Raw genomic sequence first — 26,391 nt, 5'->3', positions numbered from 1 at the left:
GTTGCTGATTCCTTTGCTTTAATTCCTCCCACTTGAACTCTTGACAAACAGGTCCTATTTTCATAGCATTAAAGGGTGAGAAATAAATAAAGAATTCCATGCATTTTACTCAAAAATACTTTTAAAGTAAATTAAAACCACATTTCAGGAGATGTGCCTTATTTTACTATAACAGACCAGCAGCCCAGGGTACCTGCTAACACTGAACTGTAGATGTTCCAAAGAGAAACAGGCAATCAGCTCCCACTGAGGGGTGCGTTCCTCTGAAGAGGAGCCTGATGGACCCCAGCACAGCTGCCACAGTAACCTATGGGAAACCCGGTTCTCCCTGCAACAGTCTGTGTTCAGCAACCCATTAGACTGACAAAAAGCACCTTGAAGACACTTCCAGTATTGAGGCGTTTTCAGCTTCCAACTGCAGCGCTGTTAAAAACCACCTACAATAATTTTCTTACAACTATTCTCTGAGCATCATAAAACAGCTGCTCAAAAATTTATTCACCTGCCTGTTCAAAAATGTTAATGGGATGATCTTTGGTGTGGTTTGGCATTTTTGAGGGGATCTACCTGTGTGTGTTAGGGTTTTGCTGCTTATCAAGTGTGCTGCTTTAAAATAAATTCTGATTTACTTTCCAAGCTTCTGAGCTAATCAATTTTTATTTTTCTAAAACTTTCCCTACACATTCCCCACAACACATCAATTACAGTTTTCTTGCATACTCACAAGGCCATGGTCCACACGGAAAAACGCCATCTGACAGGGCTTATTTAAAAGGTTAGAAAAAGCAATGAAGGCATCTGCAGTGTCCAAGTTCAAGATCAGCACTGCTGCTATGAACGACATGCCCTGTACCTGGAGAAAGAAGAGTTACCACTCAGCAGTGACTGTATTCTCCCAAAAACACTGCCTTATTTTGTCCTTGTGCTCACTAGTGTTTAATGCACTCACTGAGCTGCTGAATTTTGAGAAACGTTCATAAAAGCAGGATTTTTTTAACCCACATGACCTTTGGCACTGCATGTTCAGAGCATGGAAGCCAACAATCCCTGTGTTGCCTTCTTTCAAAGGCTCCCTGTAAAACTCCTCAGACAGGCTAGGATGACAGCAAATATACAGAACAAAGATTTTTTTTGAAGAATAAGTTGTTTCTAAGTAATCCCTTTCTCCTAGAGATGGGTCATGTACACCCTTATTTGTGGAAAGCTGGAGCTGGACCCCAGAGACAAAGCCTGTACTTTCCTCTTTCCATCAATTACCAGCAGTTACAGACAACTGCACTGACTCACTTGACAAGCAACACTGTTTTAAGATCAAACTCTTATTTCATCTGCCATAAGCTCATGGCACTGTTCCCTTTTCCTACAAAGTCTTATGGAATCCAGGCAAGGCTCTCTCACTCTGAGGGCGCAGTGGGGCCATTGCAGTCACAAGGACCAAGGTGTGACAGTCATTCCTGCAAACCTGAGGAACCAGCTCCTTCCCGACACAACAGGTTTTAGTTGTGCCAAAGGAAGCACATCAGCTGACCTGCCCTTTGTCTCATTTCCTGGCAGTCACGTTCAGCAGCTCCTGCAAGCACCACGTGCTACCCACAGAACAGAAATGTCACCTTTGTACATCTGCCTTGTCTAAAACAACTGCTTCCAAATAAAGAACAAGCCTCTATATATGACACTGCTCTGGGAAAAGAAACTCAACGATGTATCTGAAATCCACTCTCATAAATCACTATTTCAAATACTATGAGGGAGTTCACGCAGCTCCAATGGGCATTGCTTTACAGACTGGTCCAGGAGCCCTCAGAGCCAAGGCACAGAAATGCCTGTCATTTCAGCTCAAAAGCAGAGTCTCAGTAAGACTGATATTAACAGTAAGCACTTCAAAGGAACAATTTAACTACACCTTCTCTTCTACTTCAATTTTCAAGGTATGCATTTTTGAGTACAAATATGTACTTTTGAGTTTTCCACTTAACCTGTTAAAAAGCTTAAGTCTAGCAAAAGAACTGTTAAACACACTTTTCAAGCATGAATTGGGATAGAATAAAGCACTCACAACCCCCCCAGGTTTTCACAAAATCACTTAATATATGGCCTACAAAGGACTGAATAACACAATCCTCCCTCCTCACCCCTGAAAAAATAAATAAATTCTTCACTTACATAGCCTACATCAGGTCTGTAGCAAGTATAGGCTCCTAAAATACTGTGCAACGTGTCATGGTAAGGACCCCCCTATAATTAAACAAAAACAAGACAATACATCTAAGTACACATGTTAAAAAGTCTTCAGTGCTACAGATGGTCTCCATTACTGCTGCTGAAGGACACATTCTTTCCCAATGCAGCTCAGAACACCCAAACTATTTCAAATAATTTTGGCTTTTAAAGCATGAAACAGCCCTCCAAACCCCACTTATGAGAAATATGTACAGTTCATCCAATACATCGATTACCTATTGAACACTTACACAAGAAGAATGCAAGCCGAAGAGATTTCTCAGAGCTCAGCAGCACTTTGACAACAGTGCCAAGAAAGCAGAACAACAATGCAAACCATTTAATTGACTCTGAGGCTGGAGGCAGAAACAGTCAAAGCAACAACATGCCATAACACACACAGAACATACAAGAACATGAACAGCTAAACAGAATTTCAGATTGTTGACTGTTAACAGCTGCCATATCTTGCACTGAATATTGCAAGTGAGAATTTCCAAAGGGACATTTTTACCCAAAATGCCAATTTATCACAATCTAAACTTTCTACAGGGCTGTTGAAATTTGTGCACAGAAGGACAAAATCTGATTGAAGTGAGTCATTAAAGCACACCAAAACCATATGAGTTAGATCAGTCTTGCACTGAACCAAAAAAGGCCAACAAATCTTGTTTGCAGAGCTGTGCTCTCTCACTGTGTATTTGCAACCAGTGATGCTGATTCACTGACTTGGAAACACTCACCTGTATCACTTGCTCAGACAGAAACCAGCATGAACTAAGTTAAATGAATCAGGATGATTAACCAACAGATTGGGTTTTTTGTGTCTTCCAAATGTATAGTACAGAACTTCAAGGTTACTCTTTCCTAGATTATTTCCCAAAATCTTTAAGAGCTTCATCCTCTCAAGATGTTTACTCCTTCAGATCTGAACTCAATGGGCTGCTTCAACCAAGGGACAGGCAAGATTACATAAACTTAGTTTTCCTGAGAAGTCAAGACAAAAGTTAACATTGCTTACCTGCTGGAATATACAGAGACTAGGAAATGTTCTTGAGATATCCAGTTTTATTAACTCCAAGCTTGCTTCCCTGTCAGCTGCAGAAAATCCAGCATCTACAAAAGCCAAAGTTACTGCATTTATTACATAGATCAGTGTACACACACTCTTTGTTTTTTCATTTTCCAGTCAAGGTTAGTTATTTGGGTGTGAATGCCAGGGAATAAGGCTACAGGCAGAACAATTCCATGAATTCAGCACACAGGCCAAGCAGCAAGTGTGGCCTGCCCTAGAGCAACCCTACAGTGACCCTCACTATGTTTTGGAGTGATGTGGGGAAGACGCAGGACAAGGCAGGTCAGGCACTTGACTGGTGTCTGCTGTCAAATTATTAGACAGACACCAGCCTGTCAGCCTGTGGTCCCCTCACCTCCAACAAGGCTTCCCAGCGGTTCTTGAAGTAGCTGCCTCAGTGGAAAGGCTGTGGTGGGAGACAGAAGTCCTGAAGGAGCAGCATTTGATGGAGGACAGCTCTCTCTACTACTGTCAGCATTCCTTTCATGTTTATTTAGCCTTTGTATGTGTTGTTAAAGATAATGGGCACTGTAATACACTCTCCGTAACTGGAACGGGTCTCATACAGAGTATAGTTCTATCGCAATACTTTTCTTTCTGATATAGGGGTTTTACTGGTATTCTGTCTGTTCGTGTAAGTATAGATGGGAATCACCTACTGCTGCTCACTGAGCAATCAAAACCAAGAACTGTCACTAGCCAGTGTTTGCACCAATCACATAAGCCTCTATATTCCAGAAAATAAAGAGGAAGTTGGAAACAAGATTTCATCTTAAGATGTAGACAATCGTCAAAGAACGAAGTAGGGGATTTCCAATCCAAAAGATGTTTCTACTTATAAATGCCAGTACATATGTTCTCCTTTTTCTGCTCTGCTCAGCATAATTACTTACCAAAGGCAATTTCAATCATTTTCATGTAGTTTTATACTCTTTCAAAAGCAGACAGCTCTTCCAATTAATTAGTAAATCTCAAACCATTCTGCCTGCAAAAATAAATTGCTTCTCTCTGAAACACACCCAAGAGATGAGCTCAAAGCTGCAATAAGGGACTACACTACAACTTTCTGCTATAATTTGAGTTTCAATTCTAGAACTGCAGATACAGCAAAGTATTTTAGAGTTGCAATTCCAATTATAATCCCCAAGCTTCCCTAGTCTTTCTACAAATTACAAAGTAAGAGCTGCACCTAGAGATTGTTTATAAATAAAAATAAACAAGCGTGTTTCGTAAGAGACCAGTTTCAGTGAGAATAATACAGTTATTTCTCGCATTCAGAAAGAGACATTTCCTTTCTGTCAGAACAAGGTTATAGCTGACTTTTTTGTTTCAAATGTGGTTTCATTTCAAGGAATGAGTCTACAAAATCTCTTATTCTTTAACACACCATAAATCCTTTACAAAAAGCGTACCTTCACATTCTACTTCAGCCCCTCCTGTGCTAAGTGATCGCCACTTCTCTTTGGCACGAGCCAGGCAAATATCATACAGTTCTGGACAAAGGAAAACAGAAAACCAAGGCCGTTATCTGTACATGCTCATGTCCACTACCTGCCACATGGGCAGTGTTGCCCTAGTCCCAACAAGTAACATTAATAAAATACTTGAGCTTCTAACTAGGTTATGGTTTTGAAAGACTTGTTCCACTGACCTGTAAGTTCAGATTAAGTGAAAGGGAAAGGCAACTCAGGCACAAGTTGCATTTTATGTTCAAGTATTTACTTTTACTTACAGAGCACTGACATTCAAAATTGTAGTCTGAATGGATAATTAGGAAACTCTAGCAAATTCCATTTAAGAGCTACACCCAAGGTAACTAAGGCAAGCACAGAAAAGGAGCACCACACAGCAGGAGTACAGCCAGTCTACTCCATTTCCATGTTGGAATTAATTACATGTATCAGTCTTTCAGAGCTGTATTTTTCTACACTTGGAAGTAGCACACTATTTGTATTTTCACAAACACATACATAAAAGTACAAATCTTCCCAGGAGTCTTTTAATCTCTTACAAACCTCTTGTCTTGCTTCAAAACAAAGGAAACACACTGTATGCATATTTACAGGCATTACAAAATTAGTAACAATTTTAATTTTCAAACAGAAAATACAAAGCTGGAGTCATTAATTCTGACCATCTCCATTTAACATCAAAGCAAGACACAGTAACAGCAATAATCAGAAATAATTCACAGCAGCAGCCCTAGAACAGCTGCAACATTAAAAGACACTGTATTTTTGAATAAAACACATTAAAGCACCATAAAAAGGCATGAGCAGGTAACACTTCCTCACACCCACACCTCAGGTTCTGATACACCACAACAGACACACCACTGTCCCCTTACTATTTTGCTTTGCAAGACAATGTCAGCAGAACAAGAGCCTCACCATGGGTGATGTTTAACTCGTTGCCAATTGCCAAGCTCCAGACTTTGCCTCTCACACTCGGTGGGATGCCCTGCCACCACAGCTCTCGAACTTTACGGGAACAACACCTGTTTGAAGAAAACCAGATTATTCTAAGGAATATTTCACTGCCTGGTGAACTCCAAGTGTGTCCTCCTACCACTGCTGAAGGGATCCGCATCAAAATAAACACCAACAGACTAAGAAGTTGAATGCAATTTGCAGCTACCAATTCTTTCATACTATTTTGCCTGCAGCTGTAAAGGAAATCTTACTTCCATCCAAGGCAATGGCTTGTTCTGACAGCAGCACTGCAATCACAATACCCATAACCTGCAATCACACTTGACCAGCAAGAACTACAGGGAACAAGTAAACAAGTGAAATGAAGTCCATACTTATGCCACTGGCTATGCTAAAGACTGGACGGTGCCATGCAAGACTTCATACAGGAACAAGTCATGGAATCTGCCCTCTGTCATCACCCTAAAGTGCACACAGACGTGCAGTTTCCCACCCGTCTTTGCAGCCCTAACCCTACGGAAAAATGCACGAGGATGTGACAAGGAGTAACGTTTAGGTGGGAGCAGGAAAGCCATTTTAACAGAACACAAGCTTTGAAATGGCTGCAGCTGATGGTCACCAATCTGAGAGCCCAGGAGAAGGAAGAGAACAGCACCGAAGCACCAATGGAAGTGGTAAAACCACAGCAATCCGCTTATTTAAGAGCAGATTCTGAACGAAAACATAAAATAGTGAATGCACTGGCGAACTTCTGGATTTATAAACTAATACAGGGAAAGGTGACCTTATTTTTACAGCAGCCGTAACAGATGCACCCTCAAATACTAAAGGTGAATACGTAAAGACAAATATACAATTTGCTTAGATTTGATCTCCTATACTTTGGTTCTCCAGAAACACATTTTCCAACAAATTCTGCCCATATTTTTAACATATATTCTCAGGAAACTGAATTCCATGGTTAAACAAACTGCAATTGTGAGTGCTGCTGGTTTATGCTGTTATGGTGGTTGTATTTAGGGGGTAAAGGCATGGTTCTTTTAAGATGACTGGCAAAGACCACAAAGGGAGCTTATCAACTGCCTGTGCTGTGTCTTTGAACAAAATCTTTAAGCACTTAATATAAATAACTTTTTCCCTATTCCTCTTTTCCACCACTTGAGTATCCCAGCAGTTGCAACACGGTAATTAAAGAGGCTTCATAAACCATACATCAATATTACAACATGAACAGTTTAGTAATAAAAGAAAGCTCATTTCTGATCAATGCATGGTGTTCCAAGTATCATGCCTTATGCCTTTACATTCTCTAACACAGATCACTTCTCAGTGCTTCACAGTTTCTGATTATCTTGAGTCTTTATTAAAGACAAGTAATAAGATTTAAAAGTGCATCACTTCCAGCCACCTTGTAGAAATACACATGTTGTTTATTTAATTCGCAGCTGTCCAGGAGTGACTTTCAAACAAAATCTTTTGAGACCATTTAAAATCATGCTTCCTAAGTTTGTAACTTCTCTTCAGGATACACATTCTGCAATTTTAATTAAAACTCAGTATAACATACTGTCTTACATAGTTTCCCAGTTGGGCAAGATTTCATTGTTCCATGTTAAAACAGCATTGCCAATGCTGTCTTCCAGCTTACAGCGTTCTTCCAGTTGTTTCTTTCTCTTCTGGGCTTCTTTAAGCTCTGCAGAAAAGGAATTTTCTTTTTAAGTTAATAAAACTAGAAACTAAATATTCAGAGTTAGTCATGGCCACACACCCATGTAAAAGCAGACCATATTCACCCAGAAGTACAGTGGACTGATGGAATTCTAAAGATTTCCCAGGCACACAGCAAGCTGAGCAGTGATGCCACATGTGAACAAAGCTGAACTATGCACAAGGCTCATTTTCAATTGATGGGACGAAGTGAGTTGGATAATATCTGGTTTCTTTGACCCTTCAAATCTAACCACACTGGTAACTTTGAATTAGCACCTCTGACAGCCTCACCCAGCAGGACAGGTCAGAGTATTTCCTAATAAAGCCCCACCCTCCTATTTAAGTCAGAGTCAAAAATACAGGCCAAACAGACACAAATTTTGTATTTGGCTTTCATACTTATAATATAATTTAGATATACTGTCAAAAAATCACAAGAGCCTCACTTTTTTTGTATTACTTCACATGCAGATAACCTAAATGTCATACCTTTAGTTCATTAAAAAGAAACCACTTTTCATGTCTGGTTTAGATATATTTTGCATTTCTTCATTATCACTTAATGCATCTTCCTGCATCATCAACTACTACTTTTTCCACTGGCACACTTGTTAGACATGCATTTACCAAACGCGGGCAGACACTCCTGACAGCAGCTCAGTGGGAACACAGCACACACGTGTGCACACACACTGCCCACAGCATGAGCAGGGACTGGCCTGGCAGGCAAAACCAACTGAAGAACAGCAGCACCATGGACAGTCTTTGCAATGAACCCACTCTGCCTGACAGGCCCACTTGAAAGCCCAAGAGAAGCTGTGCCTGAGCAGAAGCATCCCACTGCCTCACAATGTTTTCAGCTTTGACAGGAGCTCTTTTTAAGTCTGCCTAAATGCAGGCTATCATCTTTCTCTAACCAAAAAGAGGGTGCTTACACTCTTTGACCTCCTGCCTGCTAAACAATGTATCACCCTTCAAATCTGTTCATCTGCAGTGGCTCTAGGGAAAATGGGTTTGCCATTTTATTTATCTGGACAGAATGTCAGACTCCAGTCCAGTGAAGGCAGTACAAGGATCTGGTCCATTCCCTAACCATCTTCCCAGTCCTCCCAGGCCACCCACTCTACAAGCAAAGAAAGAAGAGGGAAACTGTTCTGAGTACTTGCTACACACTCAGTGGATAACTTCGTGTGATTCCTGTTTTAGGTTAAAACTACACTGGTAGGTGTATGATGTTCAAAATCACCTTCTATTAGTATGTCAACTGCAGAAAGCAAGTCCTGTGTTCTTATCATCTTTCCACTGTCTCATATTGTTCAAAGGTCTGGCCAGTTGGAAAAAATATGTCCAGTAACTCCCACTGGATGTAAAACCTCTGTGAGTCCCAATTTCCTATTACTGCAATGCATGTTTTTAATTAGAAAACCCAGATGGTGTAAATATCAGCAGAAGGAAACCACTGTCGTCACCTCTGCCTCATGTGCATGGTACAGGGTTACTAAGACAGTTCAGTGAATGTCAGACAAGAAATTATGAGCAAAACCCTGAGAAAGCTGTAAATTTTAAGTGACAGATTATCAAATGAACATAATTGCAAACATTTTCCTATGTGGAACATTATATGCTTATGTACCACAGGCTGAACAGGTGGTTCCCAACATGACACTGGCAAATACCCTCCAGGCTGAAGTCTAGTCTTTGCTAATTTGACTGATAATCTACTTCAATATATCAGTTTTTGAGCCCACAAATAGATGCCACTAATTTATTTAGGAGGTAAAGATTAAAAAATTCTTCCTGGTGAATTCTAGGATTGTTTTCTTTTTCAGCTTGAGGTGGGCCTTTGCCATGGAACTATCTTTGTTCTTCTCTCTTTGGACTGGTTCTTCTTTGGACACACATATCCCTCACATTACAGAGCAACAGACTCACACAAGGGTATTTCAGGTTTAGAAATACCCTTAACTTTACTTTTCTCCTCTGAACACAAGACATTCCATCACCTCTTTTTTTTGCTTGAACCACCATTTCTTCGTACTGTTGTCTGTGTTTCTGAGCTTCTTCTGCTGGTTTGGCAGGGAGGTTCCTTAAAAAAGAAAAAAAAAATCAAAAACCAAATCAGTATTTACACTTGGCATGCCTGCCCGAAGAAAATTCCAGGCACTTCTAAAGAAAAGCACACACTGCTTCTTGTCAAAATATCCAATCAATGAGCAGAACAACAGATCCTTGGAAAGAATCTTTTTTTACCAGAGTCAGCAGAAAGGAAGAACACTGACCAGCTATGACTACTTTTATTCACAAAATATGCTGAGTAATTTCCTTATGTTTGGTAATTTCAGCATTTTTATTATCAACCAACTGAACCCACAGGCTGAGCTGCATAAAGGGAATATACCGGTATATTCCAAGCTGGTAGTTTTGATTTTAACTGGTAAGATACAGGACCATACTCCTACTGTGCACCTCATTTAAGGGTTGCATCCACAGTTTTCTTGACCCACACCTAATGACTCTCTAGCCCAGCTTTCTTTTCCCTCTACTCTGAGACCTCATTTCTGTTTTAAAGTCTTAACTCCTCCTCTCCCTCGTTCATACAGGAACAAGTGGCACTGGAGTCATCCTTGATAATCTCCACTTGTCAATACCAACACAACATTTTGATTTGTGATTCAGGCTCTGCCATAGAAATACACATGTTCATACGTCAGAACACACGACCTTTAAGCTCATCACACTTGCAATTAACACAACAATATGTATCTCTTACAAATATAGGATCACCTAAACAGGAAATGAGTAACTATTTTGTTACTCTGTATTCTAGAACACTATTTTATTCCTAGGACAGTTTGCATGTTTGGTTAATAGAGAAGCTATGCAAAAATTCACTTTCCTGTTCCTGCAGGGTGTTGCCCATCAGGCAGCTGCTTCCCATCCACATGGTCAGCATTAGCAGTGAGTGGCACCATGTGCACAGACAGCCACAGTGCCTGCAGCACACACAGCCATGGGGCACAGGCCTGCAAGTGTTTCTTCAAAGCAAGACTGTTACTACAACAGCAACAGTAAATTTTCACACTCCTGTCTTTGTTAAGTACAGGAAACAATCTACTCTTTTTCCAGTTTCCCTTTTATAAATTGACCACCATCTTTTCGTAAATCCAAGTCTTTAGAAATGGTTCGAGTTAGAGAGTTTGGAAAGGAAAACCAGATGAAATAATGCAGGTTCTGCTAAGTTAAATTCCATCACTCAAATTATCTGCCCTATCTCTCAACATCACCACCATACATGTGAGATGATATTTAGTATTTATGATTCAACTAACACTTTTTGCAGTTGAAGCTAGAGGGATTATGGAATATTTGATTTTTTTTACTAGAAAGTTTTACCTAAAACCTACAAATCAGTGTGAAATCAAGAGCAGTCATTGTGAGGAAAAAGAATCTTACTGCATTTTTCTTCCAGAAATCCTAATGCTTTTTGTCATAGGAAATCAAAAAGAAATTACTTAAAGCTTGATAGAAAAAAAAACAGTATGCAAACTGTGAGCAAACAATTAACTAGAAGATTATTTAGAAAGAGCCAGAGGACAGCACTGCTGTCCAGAGCAGTTTTCCCTAGCAGACCAAAGAAATGATGATTCACTTGTCTAGAACCTTAAAAATACCTATTCTGCTAGAAGTTCCTCAGTCTATCAACAGTAGGAAAGAAAGCACAGTCTGAACATTGTCCTGCAGTGCATCACTAATTCCATCTGTTGAACACTGTACTTCTCAGACTATCCCACAAGATGAAAGATTTTTAGCAGACAGGGTTTAAATACAACAGATAACTAGTATGCTTTGTTTCCAGCTGTGCACAATAAAGCCTGCTATAACAAATATGTTCACATTGTTCTACACATCCCAAGGTTTTGCCACATAGTCCATCAGAAAAAACAAAAAGTTACTTAAATAACCCTACAACTAAACTGCTTCAATGTGGGCACTTTTCTTCATACAGCTTTGTTGATGAAAACACAGTTCTGTGCTGTGCCAGCTCTTCACACCAATGCACAGCGGTACTGAAAATGCAGATATCGTGCCTGTAAAGCCAGATATCATTCATAATCACAGACTAAACAAGGCTGAATTTGTGTAATTCAGGAGCAAAACAGGGTCAAGCAACTGCCAGTGAATCGTTCTGGAGTTAGTTTGCATATGCAAGAATCCCTTGCAGTAAAAGAGGTATGAAACAACTTACCAAGTACTTGACAACCTTTAAAATGTGATGCTGAACTCACTGCAGAGCAATCACTAAGGTGTTTCATTATTTATGGAGGTGTGTTCTCTCTCTGTGTAAACAGGACACTGTATTCTTGCTTCTCAATTTCTTTAGCATATACCAGCTTCATTTTTATGCTTCCATTCTCTCACAGAAAATAAAAATCCCTTATTCATGTTTAAAGGGTAGAATTACTCAAAACTAGAGCTCTGCTCTCCTAATTACCTCGTTTCATAAAAAGCCACTGCTCTTATTATAAAATAAGGTTCCTTCTGTTTGAATAATTTTTCTCATGATCAACCCACTTTCATATTCACTAGTCTGAAAAAAACTCTCCTTTGAGTTTTCAATAATCTTTTTTGAGTAAGCAAATACACTGAGTTAGAAAAATCTTTGTTGAGTTAAAGAGACCCCCCACTGTGGCACTTCCCCAAACTTACGCTGGTCTGTCCTCTAAAATAAGTGCTGTAGTGGAGAGTGGTTCAAAATCAAGATTCTTCCTCACATTCTGTTTAGGAGAGAGTGGTCTGTGAGCTCGTCCAGTTTTTTCTTCATATTCCTAGAGAAGAAAAAGACAGGGCAATTTACAAAGTGGAGAACACCAAGGTGATGCACATGACAATTTAAAAAGAGTCTACATAAGTCTTCAAGATAATGTTTTCACACATCTCTGCCCTACTGCAGTTCCTTTAGAGCTTTTCAACTAGAGCAACCTCAAAAGTGAAAACAATGGCAAAAATTTATGTTCAGGAGTGAGTTTTGACGTTTTTTTCCATTCCTTCTATTTGGAAAAACATCTTAAGTTCCTGTGGCTGACAGCCTGCTTTTACAAAGCACTGCTAAGAGCAAGTTTACAAACAGCAGATATTGTCTAAGGCATAAAAGTAAGACCCATTTAAAATATTTTTCTTTCCATTTACACAGTTTTGAAATTGAAGCCAGAAATTACCACAAATTCCTTGTCTTAAAATCTCATGGTAAGATTTCTGCTACGCAGGCGGAAAAGAAGAGGAAAAAAAAAGTTAAATCCCAGAAAGCCCATACTTGGCATGACACCTTGCACAGCCCCACATTACAGAGCACAACATGCTAATTCCTGTGTGTGATCAGACACGGACACACCAGACCAAGACCAGCACAGCAGCACTGAGGTGATGGGGTCTGGAGCACGTGCCATATGAAGAGAGGCCAAGAGAACTGGACCTGCTCAGTCTCCAGAGGACAAACTTAGTAGGGATCTTTGGCAGACAGCAGCAACAGGATGGAGAAGGCCAAATACAAGTCTATAAGGCACTTGTATAAAGAACACAAAGACAACAGGCACAAACTTCTACAGGAGGAAATTCTAGTCAAGCACTGGGACAAGTTTCCTGAGATGCTGCACAACCTCCAACCTGGAAGGCATTCAAAGCTCAGGTGAATGAGCCCCACGAACCAGGTCTAAGCAGACTGTACTGAGAGGTCCTTCCACTCTTGATGACTGCATCACCATGATCTGCAGGAGAGGACTTGGCTTCAAACACACCATTCCATTTTTATTTTTCCTACAAACACTTGTTTGGAAAAAAAGCACATTAAACCCATGACCTAATGGGATAAAACAACCTTTACACAACTTCCATCTATTTCAATGCCTGAAGTCCTTCAGCAAACATTAAGTATGCAAAGTATGAGTGATATACAAACAACAAACACAGTCAAACACTCCTATGGAAAAACACAACTGGATTATTGTTACTTCTGCATTCAACTTAATAATGAGTTTTGCCACTTCCAAAACTCATGGGCTTTCATGCACAGCTTTTTTATAAAATTTTGAATAAAATGAAAAAGGCAAATAAGAACTATGGATGTGTTATGAACAGTGTTCCAACCATGGACCTTCCCCTGATAGCACAAACAGCTCCTCAGACGGTACTGCTTTGTTTCTCTCAATCTAACCTGTCAATTACATCAAAGCCTCCTTGGGTAACAGATCCAACCTTTCCAACACAATTAGAACAGTCTGGATCATTCAACAACTACAATGGGAACTCCGACACTTCTGGAAAGGCCTTCTCCTCCAATCACATCTTAAAAAAAAGGGATGGATGAAAACTATACATGAATGCAGAACAACACAACCTCAGTCTTCAATTCCATATTGTACAACTCTAGTTCCAGCTAGTTCTGTGGGACTCATAGGTGCAGGTCTGTGCAGCTCTTGGAACACAAAAAAATCCCTTTTTCCTTGTGTGTTAACCAGGCACTGCCACCGTGATCAATCCTATGATGCCTGCATTGCTGTGATGGAAAACATGTTCATGAATTTGGAATGCTTGGCTCATTAGTACCAGTTAATACTGCTATGCATGATATCAGTTTGCAAACAAGGAAAAGAACCAAGAAAAACTTATTTAAACTACCAAATAGCATTTAGCTTTGTCAAGTAAAGGGACAGTGCCCACACTGACAAAGCCATTCACCAAAAACACCTCCTGAGAGAAAATAGCAAAGAAATATTGTAAAACAGGTACTGTGATCAAGAGCATATTCAGAAAGCACAGGCACAAGTCTTACATTAGTTATTCTCATCAGCAAGCAGCTGGATAGTGCCCAGTATGAGAGCACCATCACAACGTGCTGGAGCTGCACCAGCTGCAGAGTAAAGCCGCTGTGCCGATAGCAACGAAGCAAATGGCTATTCTTTCTCTCAGTTTCTATAAGGGGACTCATTTGTTTGTTAGTCCTTTCTCACAAATTAACATAGTCACATATTAATCTCTGTTCCTGCTTACACAGACAAGGTGAACCTTGTGCCTAAATCTAACATTTTACTCCTCTGAGATGCTGCTAGCGAAATTAAAACCATCGGCACGCTCAACGAACTGTTAATATGCAGAAACCACAATATACTGATCTCCTTAAAGCATCTCAGAACTTGACGTTAAAACATATGCACCCAATGCTTATTCCAGCAGAAGTTCCAGAAAAGCAGCTTAATTTTGGCTTATGAAAATTGTTTTCAGGGTCTTCTTTCACTGAAAGCCAACTGGAGAAAAAAAATTACTTTTGGAAGGTGAGAAAAAATGTCCACACTGGGGATTAATTTGGAAATCTCAGCTAATCACGAAGTTTTCCAGACCAGCACTACACATATAATTCAAGAATTTCTTGGTTAAGATGATGTTTTATTTTTGAGTATGGGTGGCTAGTTACAGTATCAGTAGTTACTCAAACCACTCAAAAGAGCCAAAGCCCACCCTGTTCAGCAAGGACTCACTGACGTGTTCTACTCAGCACTACCCTACAGTAAAGAAGCCAGACCAGCACAAAAATGGGAGTGGCACATTTTATGAGATTAAAGTATGACTCCTTTCATCCTTTTCACTGGTAGCCAAAAAATAATAAAAACGTCTGTTGGTGACATTATCTACAAGACTGTTTTTTAATTAGGTCAAATAACATTAAAAAAAACCCCAACCTACCCCACTTCCCCTCAAAAAAACAAATACACAAAAAGCCCTAAAATTCAAAAAAGACAAAAGCTCATGAAAATTATCTTTTACTCCAGTGAAAAAAGAAAGCAATTTCAAACAGAGTACAGAATATAAATACAGCCATGAAGCACCCTGAAACCTCCACAAACTCTTATTAAGAGCATCTGCTGACTGAGCAAGTAGAAGTATTTGCACATACAGACATACTGCAATAGGCTGAACCACACAATAGCTCATTTTAAGCCATTTAGGGTTTTTTTTAAGCCAGACTTAAATCTCTCTCAGGTACAAATAACTCAACATTTATTTAAATCCTATACCGCAATTAGGGGTTACTAATCTTACATGGTCGCAAGTTAATTTTAGGACCAACTTGGGATGAGCTGACCATCTACGATTTAGAATACATCCTTATCACTGGGATCACTTAGGCTTTCTTCCAGGTTTCGTCTTTACCTGTTTACAAGAGCTTAACTACGGTTTGAACACTTTCTGTAAGAGCGTGCTGTCGATTAAAGCACTGATTTTAATAACCCAAACCAAACAAAGAAAACCCACAGAAACACCCCTCCCGAAACCAAGTTTAATTCCGGGTGGAACCTGGCAGCTTTGCAGTTCAGACGAAAGAAGCTCCAGTTCTGGTGATCCCCCATGAGTCTCCAACAAAAAGAAGCCAACCTGCAAAGGGATCATCAGCCCTCCCTAGGGAGACGCAAATAACCCACCAGGTCACAGGGCAAGTGCCGAGAGACAACTGCGGTACCGGAGAACGCGGCGGGACTCTCGCACTGCCCGAGCCTCCCCGGCAGAGCTGAACCTACAATAACACTCCCTGCTCCATCAAGGTCATCTTGTTTTGGCCCTGCGTGTTCAAAAGGCAGCCACTCTCCGCCGGAGCCGAGCACGAAGCACTCCCGCCGGGTGCCGGAGCGGCGGACAGCAGGCTGCGGGACCGCGGCCGCAGGGGCAGGGATGGATGGTACCCCGGGGCACCCCGGCGGCGGCTCCAGCCGCAGCTCCCACGTTCCGACCCCGCAAGCGCCCAGCGGGCTGTTCCGCCTCCTCCCAGCGCTCGCACAAAGGGAATCCCTTTCCCGGGCAGCCGGTTCTCCCCCGACCCCGGCGGGGCGATCCCAAAGCGCGCAAGGCCGGGCTGCCCGCCCCGCGACCCCCGCGCCGCTCACCATGAACGCTGCGGTGGCTCAGAGGCGGCGGCGCCGGAGCCCCATGGCCCGCTCCGCCCCGCGGCCTGGCTGCTGCCGCCGCCGGGCCCGCACGGCGCGGAGGGGCCGCCCCGCACCGCGCTGTTTCCTAAGCACCCGCGGGGCCGCCGCGCAGCATCGCCGCCCTGCGCCGCGCCCAGCGCCGCTGAGCACGCTCGGCTCCGCCCCCGCACCGCCCCCGCCCGCGATCACGGCGAGCACACACCGCGCACAGGCTCCAGCTTTGTCTGCACAGAGCTACACGTGCTGCTTTAGGAGGCAGCGGCATTCCCGATACACTGGCATCTCTCTCCATTTGTTTCCCACACAGGCGTTTCCCATCCCCGCGTCCCTGGCTCCAGCCAGGTGTTTGCTGGTACCGGGTCCCGATGCTGTGCCTTGCTGAGACAGCCTCGTAACCGTCCTAAGTGCAAGAGCAGCTAAAAGGCACCAGCCAAAGGAAAAGCAGCAGCTTTGTGCTGAAATACTTTGTACAGCATAAGCATCCTTTCAGTACCACTCATACTCTCTCCACTTTTGACAGCTTTAAACACGCACTACATAAACCTCTTCCACAGTTCTGACAGCTTCCACATCACATCTTGATAAACATTTTGCCTCAATTCAGATTAATTAAACTTGTTACTCTTCTTTTGTCCAAAAGCTCTGTTATTTAACTCAAGAGAGATACCCAAGTTACTGTCACACTGTCAGTGGTAGACTTGCATTTTATCGTATTATCTCTTCACCTGCAACTGTTAGTTGTCTTTTTCTCAGCCGTATACTAAGGATTTCATATTCTGTAATTTCAGACTATGGTTTGCAGCTGCCAGGCTGAATTGCTCATGGCCTTTATCAAGGCCTGATCATGAATCTCAAAATGAGCAGCAAGGACTGAGGTGAAAACAACCGGTCACTCAAGTATTCTTCTTTCAAAGCATGGCCTTGCAGAAGTTGATACGTCTTATTCTCTCAGAATTGCTAGGTGTTATATCAGCTATTGTTTCCAACCTTCACATCTATTTCATGGATGCAGCCATACCTCACCAAACGCAGAGCAGCTCACTGAAAGTCTCTGGGCCTCATTCCCACCAGCCCCCATTAGCTACAGACATCTGCCACCCACGCACCCACCCAGTGTCAGAGCACTGCTCATTACCACAGTGGCAAGTAAATGGTAGCTCATGCAAAGCACTACAGCCTCCAGTGCTAATGCTTTATTCTCATGAACTGTATGAAGCAGTAAATTCTCTCACATCAAAAAACATTCATGTAAAGTTACAGCTCCTAACATGGATAAAAAGCAGACGGTGACAAAGAGCAGCCTTGGGTGGTGCATTGTGCTTTCACAGGCTGACAACAGTGATACTGCAGAAGAGCTGCGAAGCACTGACTCTGAGAGGGGGATGCCTGGTGACAGGAGAAGGTACTTGGGTGAGGTGAAAAGTAAGCCCTGTAACTCAGACCACAGCTGGCCACACATGACACTCAGTTGGGCAGCAGTTGCTATTTTTAGGCTGCCACAATTATAACAGTACCTGAGGCTACTCAAACAAGTTATTTGCAAGCTTTGATTACATTTTATTTTTTCAACTGGAGTTCTCACCTCATCCAGCATATGAGATGGCAACTGGACTAGGATTGCACAAAATTTTTTTTTCCTGGTTTAAATCTCACTGCTACCTAAATAGTGCTTCAATGTTCCCTTCCACTGCCCATCTGAAATCTCTTACTTTTTATGAATAAAGTAGTTTACCAGATGAATTTCAGCTGGTGCACACCCAGCACTTCACTGCCCACCACCCCTCACACCACTGTTTTGTGCCACCATTAAGCAGCTGTGACTGTCCAACAGTTCACTGGATTGGGGAAATGATACTGCCAAAACAAACGTCCTGTTCTGTTGCATTAGTCTGGTTACTCTGTAATGCTGTGGGGCGGTGTAAATGTGGAAGGAAAAGGAAGGAAAGGGAACATGCAGCAGGACTATTTCTTTCAGAAGTTCCACTGAAACCAGATCATAATGCTTGTAGATGATCTCTGGGGTTGGGAAACTCAGATCTGAATCTTGACGTTGCACTGGGCCTTAAGTAATATTAAACTTTCAAACAACTCCTTGGGAAGGCTTTTATATAACTTCAAACCAGTACAGAACTACTCTGAAATGCAATTAATTTATTAGTTACTGATCTAACAACCTGAGAAATCTGAATTGCCCACTCAACCTGTACACTTTGCCAGAGTGATATGGCAAGCTCTATGATTAATTAATGGTTCAAGAACCACCAGCACTACTTGTTTTACCTTGCTCTTTCTCTCTATATATATACATACATATTTAATCCTCTTACGTTATAGAAGGATACCTGAGCAGAAGATAGCAATGAGGTGACAGAATTTAATGGAAATAACATGGGTGAATTTTATCTTCCACCAGGATATCCTTCTCATCTTTAGTACCACAGTATTCTCCTGTTCCATACTTAACAAATCAGGAATGCTTAAGCAATGTAAGGATAACATACTACGTCCAGTTCAGGAGGAAAACCTCACACTATTTTCAGGCATCATTTCAAGTGCTCTGAAATTTCCTTCTTTTCCCCTGAGAAGAGTCTACATCTCTCTTCTGATTACAGGTGATACAGAACTAGGGCTGGCAACTGTGATCCCACACAATCACATTGAAGTTAAATGAATAAAATAATTCACACATTCCAGAAAGCTGAGAGAGAAAGAGAACCCACTCACTGTTTCTCAGTCCTGTGCTCCAGCCACTGGACTAACATAACAATTTTTCCATACACATATGATACTTTGAGCAATGGAAGCATCAAATTACAGAACATTTATACCTAAGCATAGACAAGGCCAAGTTAGGTCTTCCAAGAAAGAATAATAGTTGGTTGGTTTGAAGTCTGTTGCCTCTAATCATTCAATGTGCTCGTATCAGATGTTCCTCACCCTCAGGGTTCACATTTCCTTTGTGCTGTATGTAAATAATTTAAGTGGGTTTTGGTTCATGTAGAGTGACATCCTTCATTAAAAATAAGGAACAGAAAATAGTTCCCTATATTTGAAGTACTCTGAGAGAAAGCACATCTATGAACCATGACAGACCTACCTATGAACCATGTCACTTAAGAACAGCTCTTTATAGTCAAACATGGGATCTTCAATCAGATTGAGCAGTGCCCAGTTCCAAGTGACTCCAACATGAGTCACAGTAACAACAAAACACCCCAACACTCCACTGCTTAGAACACTGCAAAGGACACTATTTAACCTGCATATACAAACATGCACAGTTCCCCTGTACACTCCCACTATCTCATACACTGCAGAATCAATCAACTGGAAACATCTGCAAGAAAAGGCCTCTGCAGGGGAAGCACCTGCCAAACACTTGACCAAGAGAACACACACTAGATGGTTATTTTACTTTTATTTTTTGTGACCATCTGCCAGAATAAAATGCTATTGATACCTGCTTTCAGCATATCCCTTAAATGTCATTTCCAGGGACTGGGATTCCAATGGATATGGACTTCACATAAAAACATAATTTTACATAATCTGTATGCCCTCTCATCTCTCCACCTTAACTATCTGCAGAGCCTCAGCAACATACCCTTCCAGTCTCTCAGCCACATTTTCTTCTAACATTTCACATTAGTGCTGATGTTGCAGGGGAAAACTTACCTTTCCTACCCAGTTTCAAATAACACGCTTTTCAGTCTGGCTGAAGATCCTGTCAGAACAGTCCCCCTAATTCTGAATGAAACAAACGAAAGGTCTCTCCATGCCATATCAGCTTGATGCTAATCCCATTCTGAAATGGCCAAAGAACCAGCTTAACTCTAAGACACAGGAAAAGAGTCACAGGAACATGGCATTTCAGACTGCAAGTTCTCAAATCAACCTTACATTCTTGTAACCTTCAACACAGCCTGAAATTCACCCAGAAATGCCACCTACTTTGTAATTCACAACTTGTATTATTATGCTGTTCAGATACCCACAACAGCACACAGTCTCTATTTCTGTTTGCAAACAGCTGTCTGTGTAGGTAAGTATGGGCACACTTGTATTTGCTCCATGACATCAGCACATGTAACAAACCAGTGCAGGAAAAGGTAATTGATACTTCTAAGCATATTGTACTTCTTCCCTGTTTTCAAATCCCTCTGCTAGTTTCTATTCTGCTTTCCCATCAAGATTTAGGCACCTCTACGGATATCGGACCACTTCAAGTTTGATACTTGTCTGGTCTTAGAAATTACAAAGGCAAGGCAATGAGTCTCCTGCACTAAAGCCTCTGAGTGGGTTTTGCATCTGCTTGCTTTTCTGATCCCTGAAGACACCCTTGAAGCCGTTACTGGTGCCAGTTTCTTACACACATAATCAAAGCTTCTTTTATACTCAGATTGATGGTGTGCTCTATTCTCTCATCACCAGTCTCGTAGACCCTTGTGCATTCTTTGTTTAATTTTATAAAAAACTACATCAAAATGTAAATATTCCAGAATATATTCTTCTTTACAACTTAATGGTCAGTCTTGAGAAGAAGAAATTGTAGTTTTTTGAAGCTACACACAAACATAACATATGAAGGAAGACAACACACCTTCATAGTGTGCCTTAAAGTGATTACTGTTTTCAGGCTTTAATATTCATGAAAGTGTTTCCACTGAACTTTGTCATGCTCAAGTGACAATTTCTTAGTAGAGCATATGAAAATTACATGGAAATTACTAACAGGCACAAAAAAAAATTGCAACAAAATCACATAAAAAATCAGATCAAGAGTCTTCTGAGAAAAAGAAGAACATGAAATTTGCTAGTCTTTCTTCAGAAAGACACTTAAGGAAAAAGCACCAGCATGGCTTTATAAAATTCTTACACATCTGTATCTTCAGGGTTTCCAGTTACACACATACAGTAACTCCAGTCATTTTGCAGAGCCAAAGAACTTCAGCTTTGTTTGTTGTCGCTAGTGAGCATGCTAAGAGTTACCCTTCAAAACCTCCACCTACCCCCATTCTTTAATTTTAGATGAAGTTTGAGATGTATAAACTGGAAGACAGACAAAAAAACCCTTTGGGTCAGGTTTCTTGGGAGGTTGCTTCTGCTTAACACAAAAATAGCACACTGAAGTCTAGCAAAGCTTTCTCAGTTTTACATGTCAGCAATGGAAGGGTCTAGTCTCCGGTTAGAACAGGCAGCTCCACCACAGTATTTAGGGGCCAACACACCTGCATTTAAGGACTTATCACCAGCTTTGCTTCACAGGAAGGCTTTGCCAAGTGTTTGTGAAACGCAACAGTCAAAGGCACGTGCTTTTATTTCCAGGCTTGCTCTCTACAGACATCTATTTTCATTCAAAACCCATGGAGGGGAAGCCTGAAAGCCTCCTGTGTGTTGCCAGGGGAAGGTTCCTACGTGGAAAAAACTTACTGACTACACAAAGATATCTATCTCTTAGCACTGGCAGACACAAAAATACCAGCTGCATGTTGGATTCCCATTTAACACAAACAAGAGAAAATTTCCATCGATTTATCAACTTTTCTGCAAAGTCGTATTGCTTGGCCTTCAGATTCTGGGGTTAGAAAGAGCTGTGTTCTTCATACTCAAAAGTCAATCATTTTTCCCCATGAATCTGTGGCTTCCTGCATTTAAAAATAATCTTGTGTTGTGAAATTCATAGTCCATCTGATTCTAAGTATCAACTTGGGCTACAAAGTAACTATCTCAATTGAGACAGACCAGGTGGACAACTTCAAACTTCCTGCATCTGCCCCCAAATCTGGCACTGAAACAGACCCTTCAGCAGAGACCAGCAGCTGACACTGTAACCACAGTAACAACTACCGAAGCTTATACTTCTTTCTCTGTAATATCTTTGTATCTGAAAGCAGATATCTACCCTGATACACCACCTGCTACACCTCTTTAGGATCTCTCCAGCTTCCAGGGCTTTTGACTCACAAATTTATGAGAAGTTCCAAAGAGCAATAAAGCTAAAATAAAAATTTCAAAACTGGAAAAGAATGAAAAAACTCTTCCTTTCAAAAATACTTTGTAGCTTATCACAGCTATTTAAACTGATACTCAAAGCTTATTATTTTCTGTTAGTCTGATGCTTGAAGCGTTTTCTGTGCTTTTACACTTTAACATAAGGAGGAAAGTACCAGTAACACCAAAAGCAGCACTTTGGCAGGTAGACTCGGCTAGGTTATACCTGGCTGGGTCATATTACAGTCTTTTATTATCAAAACAGTCCTGAACAACCCTCCTGCCATAGCAATAAATTCCCCTTACTGTGGATGGAAGCTATTACTCTTGCTTTATCTGTTTAAATATGATAGATTTGTTTGAGGCAGATAATTTTCAAAGCAGGGCAAGGACAATACACTATATTTGTAGAGTATTACAGTGCACTGGAATTGCTGAATAATCTATTAAGTACAGCTCTAGTTGTTGGGGAACAAGAAAAGACTTTTTAGGACTTCATCAGTGACAAAACAGGTTTCCTTTCTTTCCTTATTTACTTTCACAATAATTAGATGTCCTTTACATATACTCACAATAAAATAAAAACATTTGTGACTAGATCAGAAGGAAAGACATGAAAGAGCAGCTGCATTAAGGCAACTTTCAAGTTTGGGGTTATAATTATTAAGTGGGGAAATCAGCTACATCTTTATTTCCAGAGACTGTAACAATAGGCACAGGTTAGTTTTAGACTAGCCTCAGTAACGAGGCCTTCTAACGCTGCACTTGCTGCTTCTTTAAAAAAAAAAAGGAACTCTGGCACACCATGACAGATCTAAATCCTGCCGTTTTTGAAGGCTGACAAGTAGAAATGAACCCAGCAGAGGAGAACACAGGAAGTGACTCATTTACACCCTTGGACACTTTGTGCAGAAAAGTAAAAATGTTCTATACAGTTTACAGCCAAAATGCTTCCAAGTGGCAGTGCAAATGCTCACCCCACTAACAGCTACAGCCATCAGTCACCGTGATTTATCCAGGGATCTATCCAAAGACAAACTCAGTGTAAGCAGAGGACAAGCTCTACATCTAGAGCTCCTGCCAGCACCAGCAGCAGCTTGAACCAACCACTTCCCCTTCGAAGGGCCGAATGGACCATGGAAACAGAGCGTTAAGCACAGAGCAAGGCCCAGGCTGACACTCAGAAAAGCTCAGTATTTTTAGCAACTGCCTCCCATCAGCAGAGGCTGCAGATGTGTGGATGTGGAACACGAGGGAGCAGCTGGACATGCTGCACAGCACACGGAGCTGCACCAGAACCTCCACACATCAGCAGTCTGTGGACTTCTCTCTAGTTTGGGGTTTTTTTTTTCCACTTGGAAAAACCACACTGTTCTCAATACGAGCTTGTATCACTGTCTGCCTAAAGCATGGGCTGCAGTAAATTCTTTCTGTATTTCTTGCTGAGTGCTGTTGATCCGAAACTCTTTTCCATCTAACAGATTCAGGTGAGAAAACAGACTAATTAAAGTGATTTTATCGATCAACTAGGTTTCCAGCTTAAAAGAAAAATCAAGTGAAGATTGGCTTGAATGACAACTAACCCAACTTACAAAGGTTTTTCCTAGAGTACTGTTACAAGCTTAACTGTTCAGCACACAACAAAGCATCTTCTGAGGCAAGGAAGGTATTTTGCTGTTTCAAGAGCTCATTTTCACTTTATCACATGCCTTTTCAGTACAACTGATTTTAATTGACCGGAATGTTGACCCCATGTATAGCCATGATCTAATTATTACAGAAAAATGTATATGTTCAATAATGTTGATTTATTTCTTGTTAGTGCCCCACTCTGAGAAGAAAAACCATTTTGCCTCCAGCTGAACAGTCCAGTTGGGAAATTTTACCGTTGATACCAAGAAAGAATTAGACTTTTCCACCTCCTCCTCTCCTCAAAAGAAACAAATCCAGGAATGATTTTTTGTAAAAAATCAAAACAGTTTTGCAGGAAGGGATGGGAACACACTGCTGGCAGCGTGTGTGACAGAAGCACTACTGTATAAATGGGGTTACCAAGTCTGAACAATCTGGCTCACAGAATCACAAAATATGTGAGTTGGAAGGGACCCACAAGGATCAGAGTTCAGCTCTTCGGCCTGCACAGGACCATCCACGACAGTCACACCATGTGCCCAAGAGTGTCATCCAAAGGCTCCTCAAACTCTGTCAGGCTTGGTGCTGTGACCACTGCCCTGGGGAGCCTGTTCAGTGCCCAACCACCCTCTGGGTGAAGAACCCCAACCTCAACCTCCCCTGACACCACCTCAGGCCATTCCCTCGGGTGCTGTCACTGGTCCCCACAGAGCAGCAGTGGTGGAAGGGCAGCACAAGGCAGGGGTACAGAAAGGGTTGGCTCTGAGCTCCTCTGCCACCTTGGCACTGCAGGCCTGGCAGACACACCTGGTACCCACAGCGGCACAGGAACCCCGGCAGCTTTGACCACCTCTCAGGTGGGCAGGCTGCTCCCTTCCGTCAGTGGTGACTTCAGGGCAGCAACCCAACCCCCCATCAACTTACTTATTTGAGTACTTTTTCTTGGACAGGGAGAGAGTCATCCACTCCTACTTCCCCCAAGAGCATACGATGACTTTCAGAACAAAAATCCTCATCAATTTGAAAAGATGACAATCCCCAAGTTAAAAATCATATTTTATAATATTTATAATATTTTTATTATTAAGGAACTGCCATTAGAAATTTTAAATATTACAATATGGAATGTCAGCAAATGACATCATAAAATATTTAGACCTGAATTTATGAGTAAAGATTGTTATTGAGAGGCTTCAAGAGATATATGTGCTGAATTTTACTGATACTGAAACAAAAAGAAAGTGAAGATATTCCACTGAGCTCTTATTGGAATTCATGTAGCAAAAGTTAAATTGAACAGCCCTCACAGGGTCACAGCACATTTGGAGGGGGGGAAAACTACGCATCTGTTAAAAATGGATTTTTTTCTATTATAGAAAAAAAATAAGTACACTATAGGAAAAATTACTTTCATTTCTTTGGGGAAGAAAGCTATAACATGTCTCCAGGATATAACCAAAATCTGACTCTCCTCTACACACCTTGGTCTCTTAATACACAAACCCTTGACTACTCAGTTGCAAACAAGTTCTGTGAAGGCAGATCCCATGAGAAGAGACAACCAAATGATATGCTGGTTGCTTCTTCTTCAGTTTTTAGAGGAATTTCCTTTTAAGAGCACTCACGAACAAAACTGGGAGGGGGGAGAAGTTGCAACCATGCAATAATTACAACTTCTGTGCTTGCCAGTCTTGAAGAATTTCTAAAAGAAACTGTGGGTGGAAAGCCCAGCTCGGTTCTACAGTCTGCTGGAAGGGGAGAGAATTCCAGGTCAGCAGAGATTCTCAGCAAGTCATCTGACTTCTATGCATTTTCACACACCAATTGCGAAAGTAACTGGTGTAACCAGCTCTGCTCAAGCATAATTCCTGAAGTGATATAAAAAATTAATCATGCAAACCTCCATCGCAAATGCACCTCCAGCTTCCCCAAGATTACTTGTTCTAACAGCTTTTAAGCTTCAAAACATTTAACTGGATAAAAACTATGTGAAGGCTCTTGGTGACCAGTAAAGCAACTCAACCTGAGCATACACCAGTACAGATTTCTCATCACAAGAGTAATATTCATGTATATGATCAGCATTAAAAGGAGGACAAGCAAGAGCTAAGCTGGAGTGATTTTAATTCCTACATTGTTAAAATATTAATGCTATGCTGAACAACAGTTTTTACAGGATTTGAGAAAAGTATTACAAGCTCAAAAACCTGTCTGACTATTCTTTGGTCAAAGGGGAAAAAATGCTTTCTCCTGACATATTGTGCCTGGCTCAGTTTTACATGTACAGCCACCTTCAGTCACGGTGTAACAACATTCAACTTGAGAATGGCAACTCATGTTTGAGGGTCTGCAGTTTTCA

At 41.3% G+C, this 26,391-nt stretch overlaps 1 protein-coding gene across 2 annotated transcripts in view; it reads right to left on the bottom strand.

Moving 5' to 3' along the window:
- TBC1D14 (TBC1 domain family member 14) overlaps positions 1 to 26,391 on the bottom strand; it is a 70,989-nt gene that overhangs the window by 18,961 nt on the left and 25,637 nt on the right. The window contains exons 1-9 of one of the 2 annotated variants that reach the window (XM_071556846.1): positions 16,368 to 16,541; positions 12,145 to 12,263; positions 9,441 to 9,523; positions 7,303 to 7,420; positions 5,686 to 5,792; positions 4,708 to 4,788; positions 3,242 to 3,336; positions 2,164 to 2,235; positions 725 to 853 (exon numbers count right to left, since the gene is read on the bottom strand). In XM_071556846.1, coding sequence (XP_071412947.1) covers positions 725 to 853; positions 2,164 to 2,235; positions 3,242 to 3,336; positions 4,708 to 4,788; positions 5,686 to 5,792; positions 7,303 to 7,420; positions 9,441 to 9,523; positions 12,145 to 12,263; positions 16,368 to 16,370 — 807 coding nt within the window. In that variant the 5' untranslated portion in view covers positions 16,371 to 16,541. Of the gene's footprint in view, positions 1 to 724; positions 854 to 2,163; positions 2,236 to 3,241; positions 3,337 to 4,707; positions 4,789 to 5,685; positions 5,793 to 7,302; positions 7,421 to 9,440; positions 9,524 to 12,144; positions 12,264 to 16,367; positions 16,542 to 26,391 lie in introns of those variants that run through there. The other variant, XM_071556845.1, reaches the window with a different exon arrangement.

This window comes from Pithys albifrons, chromosome 5 (assembly GCF_047495875.1).
Source record: "Pithys albifrons albifrons isolate INPA30051 chromosome 5, PitAlb_v1, whole genome shotgun sequence".
Classification (NCBI taxonomy): Eukaryota; Metazoa; Chordata; class Aves; order Passeriformes; family Thamnophilidae; genus Pithys; species Pithys albifrons.
Note: the sequence above shows the minus strand (reverse complement) of the source record. Positions and strands in the feature narration are given on the sequence as shown.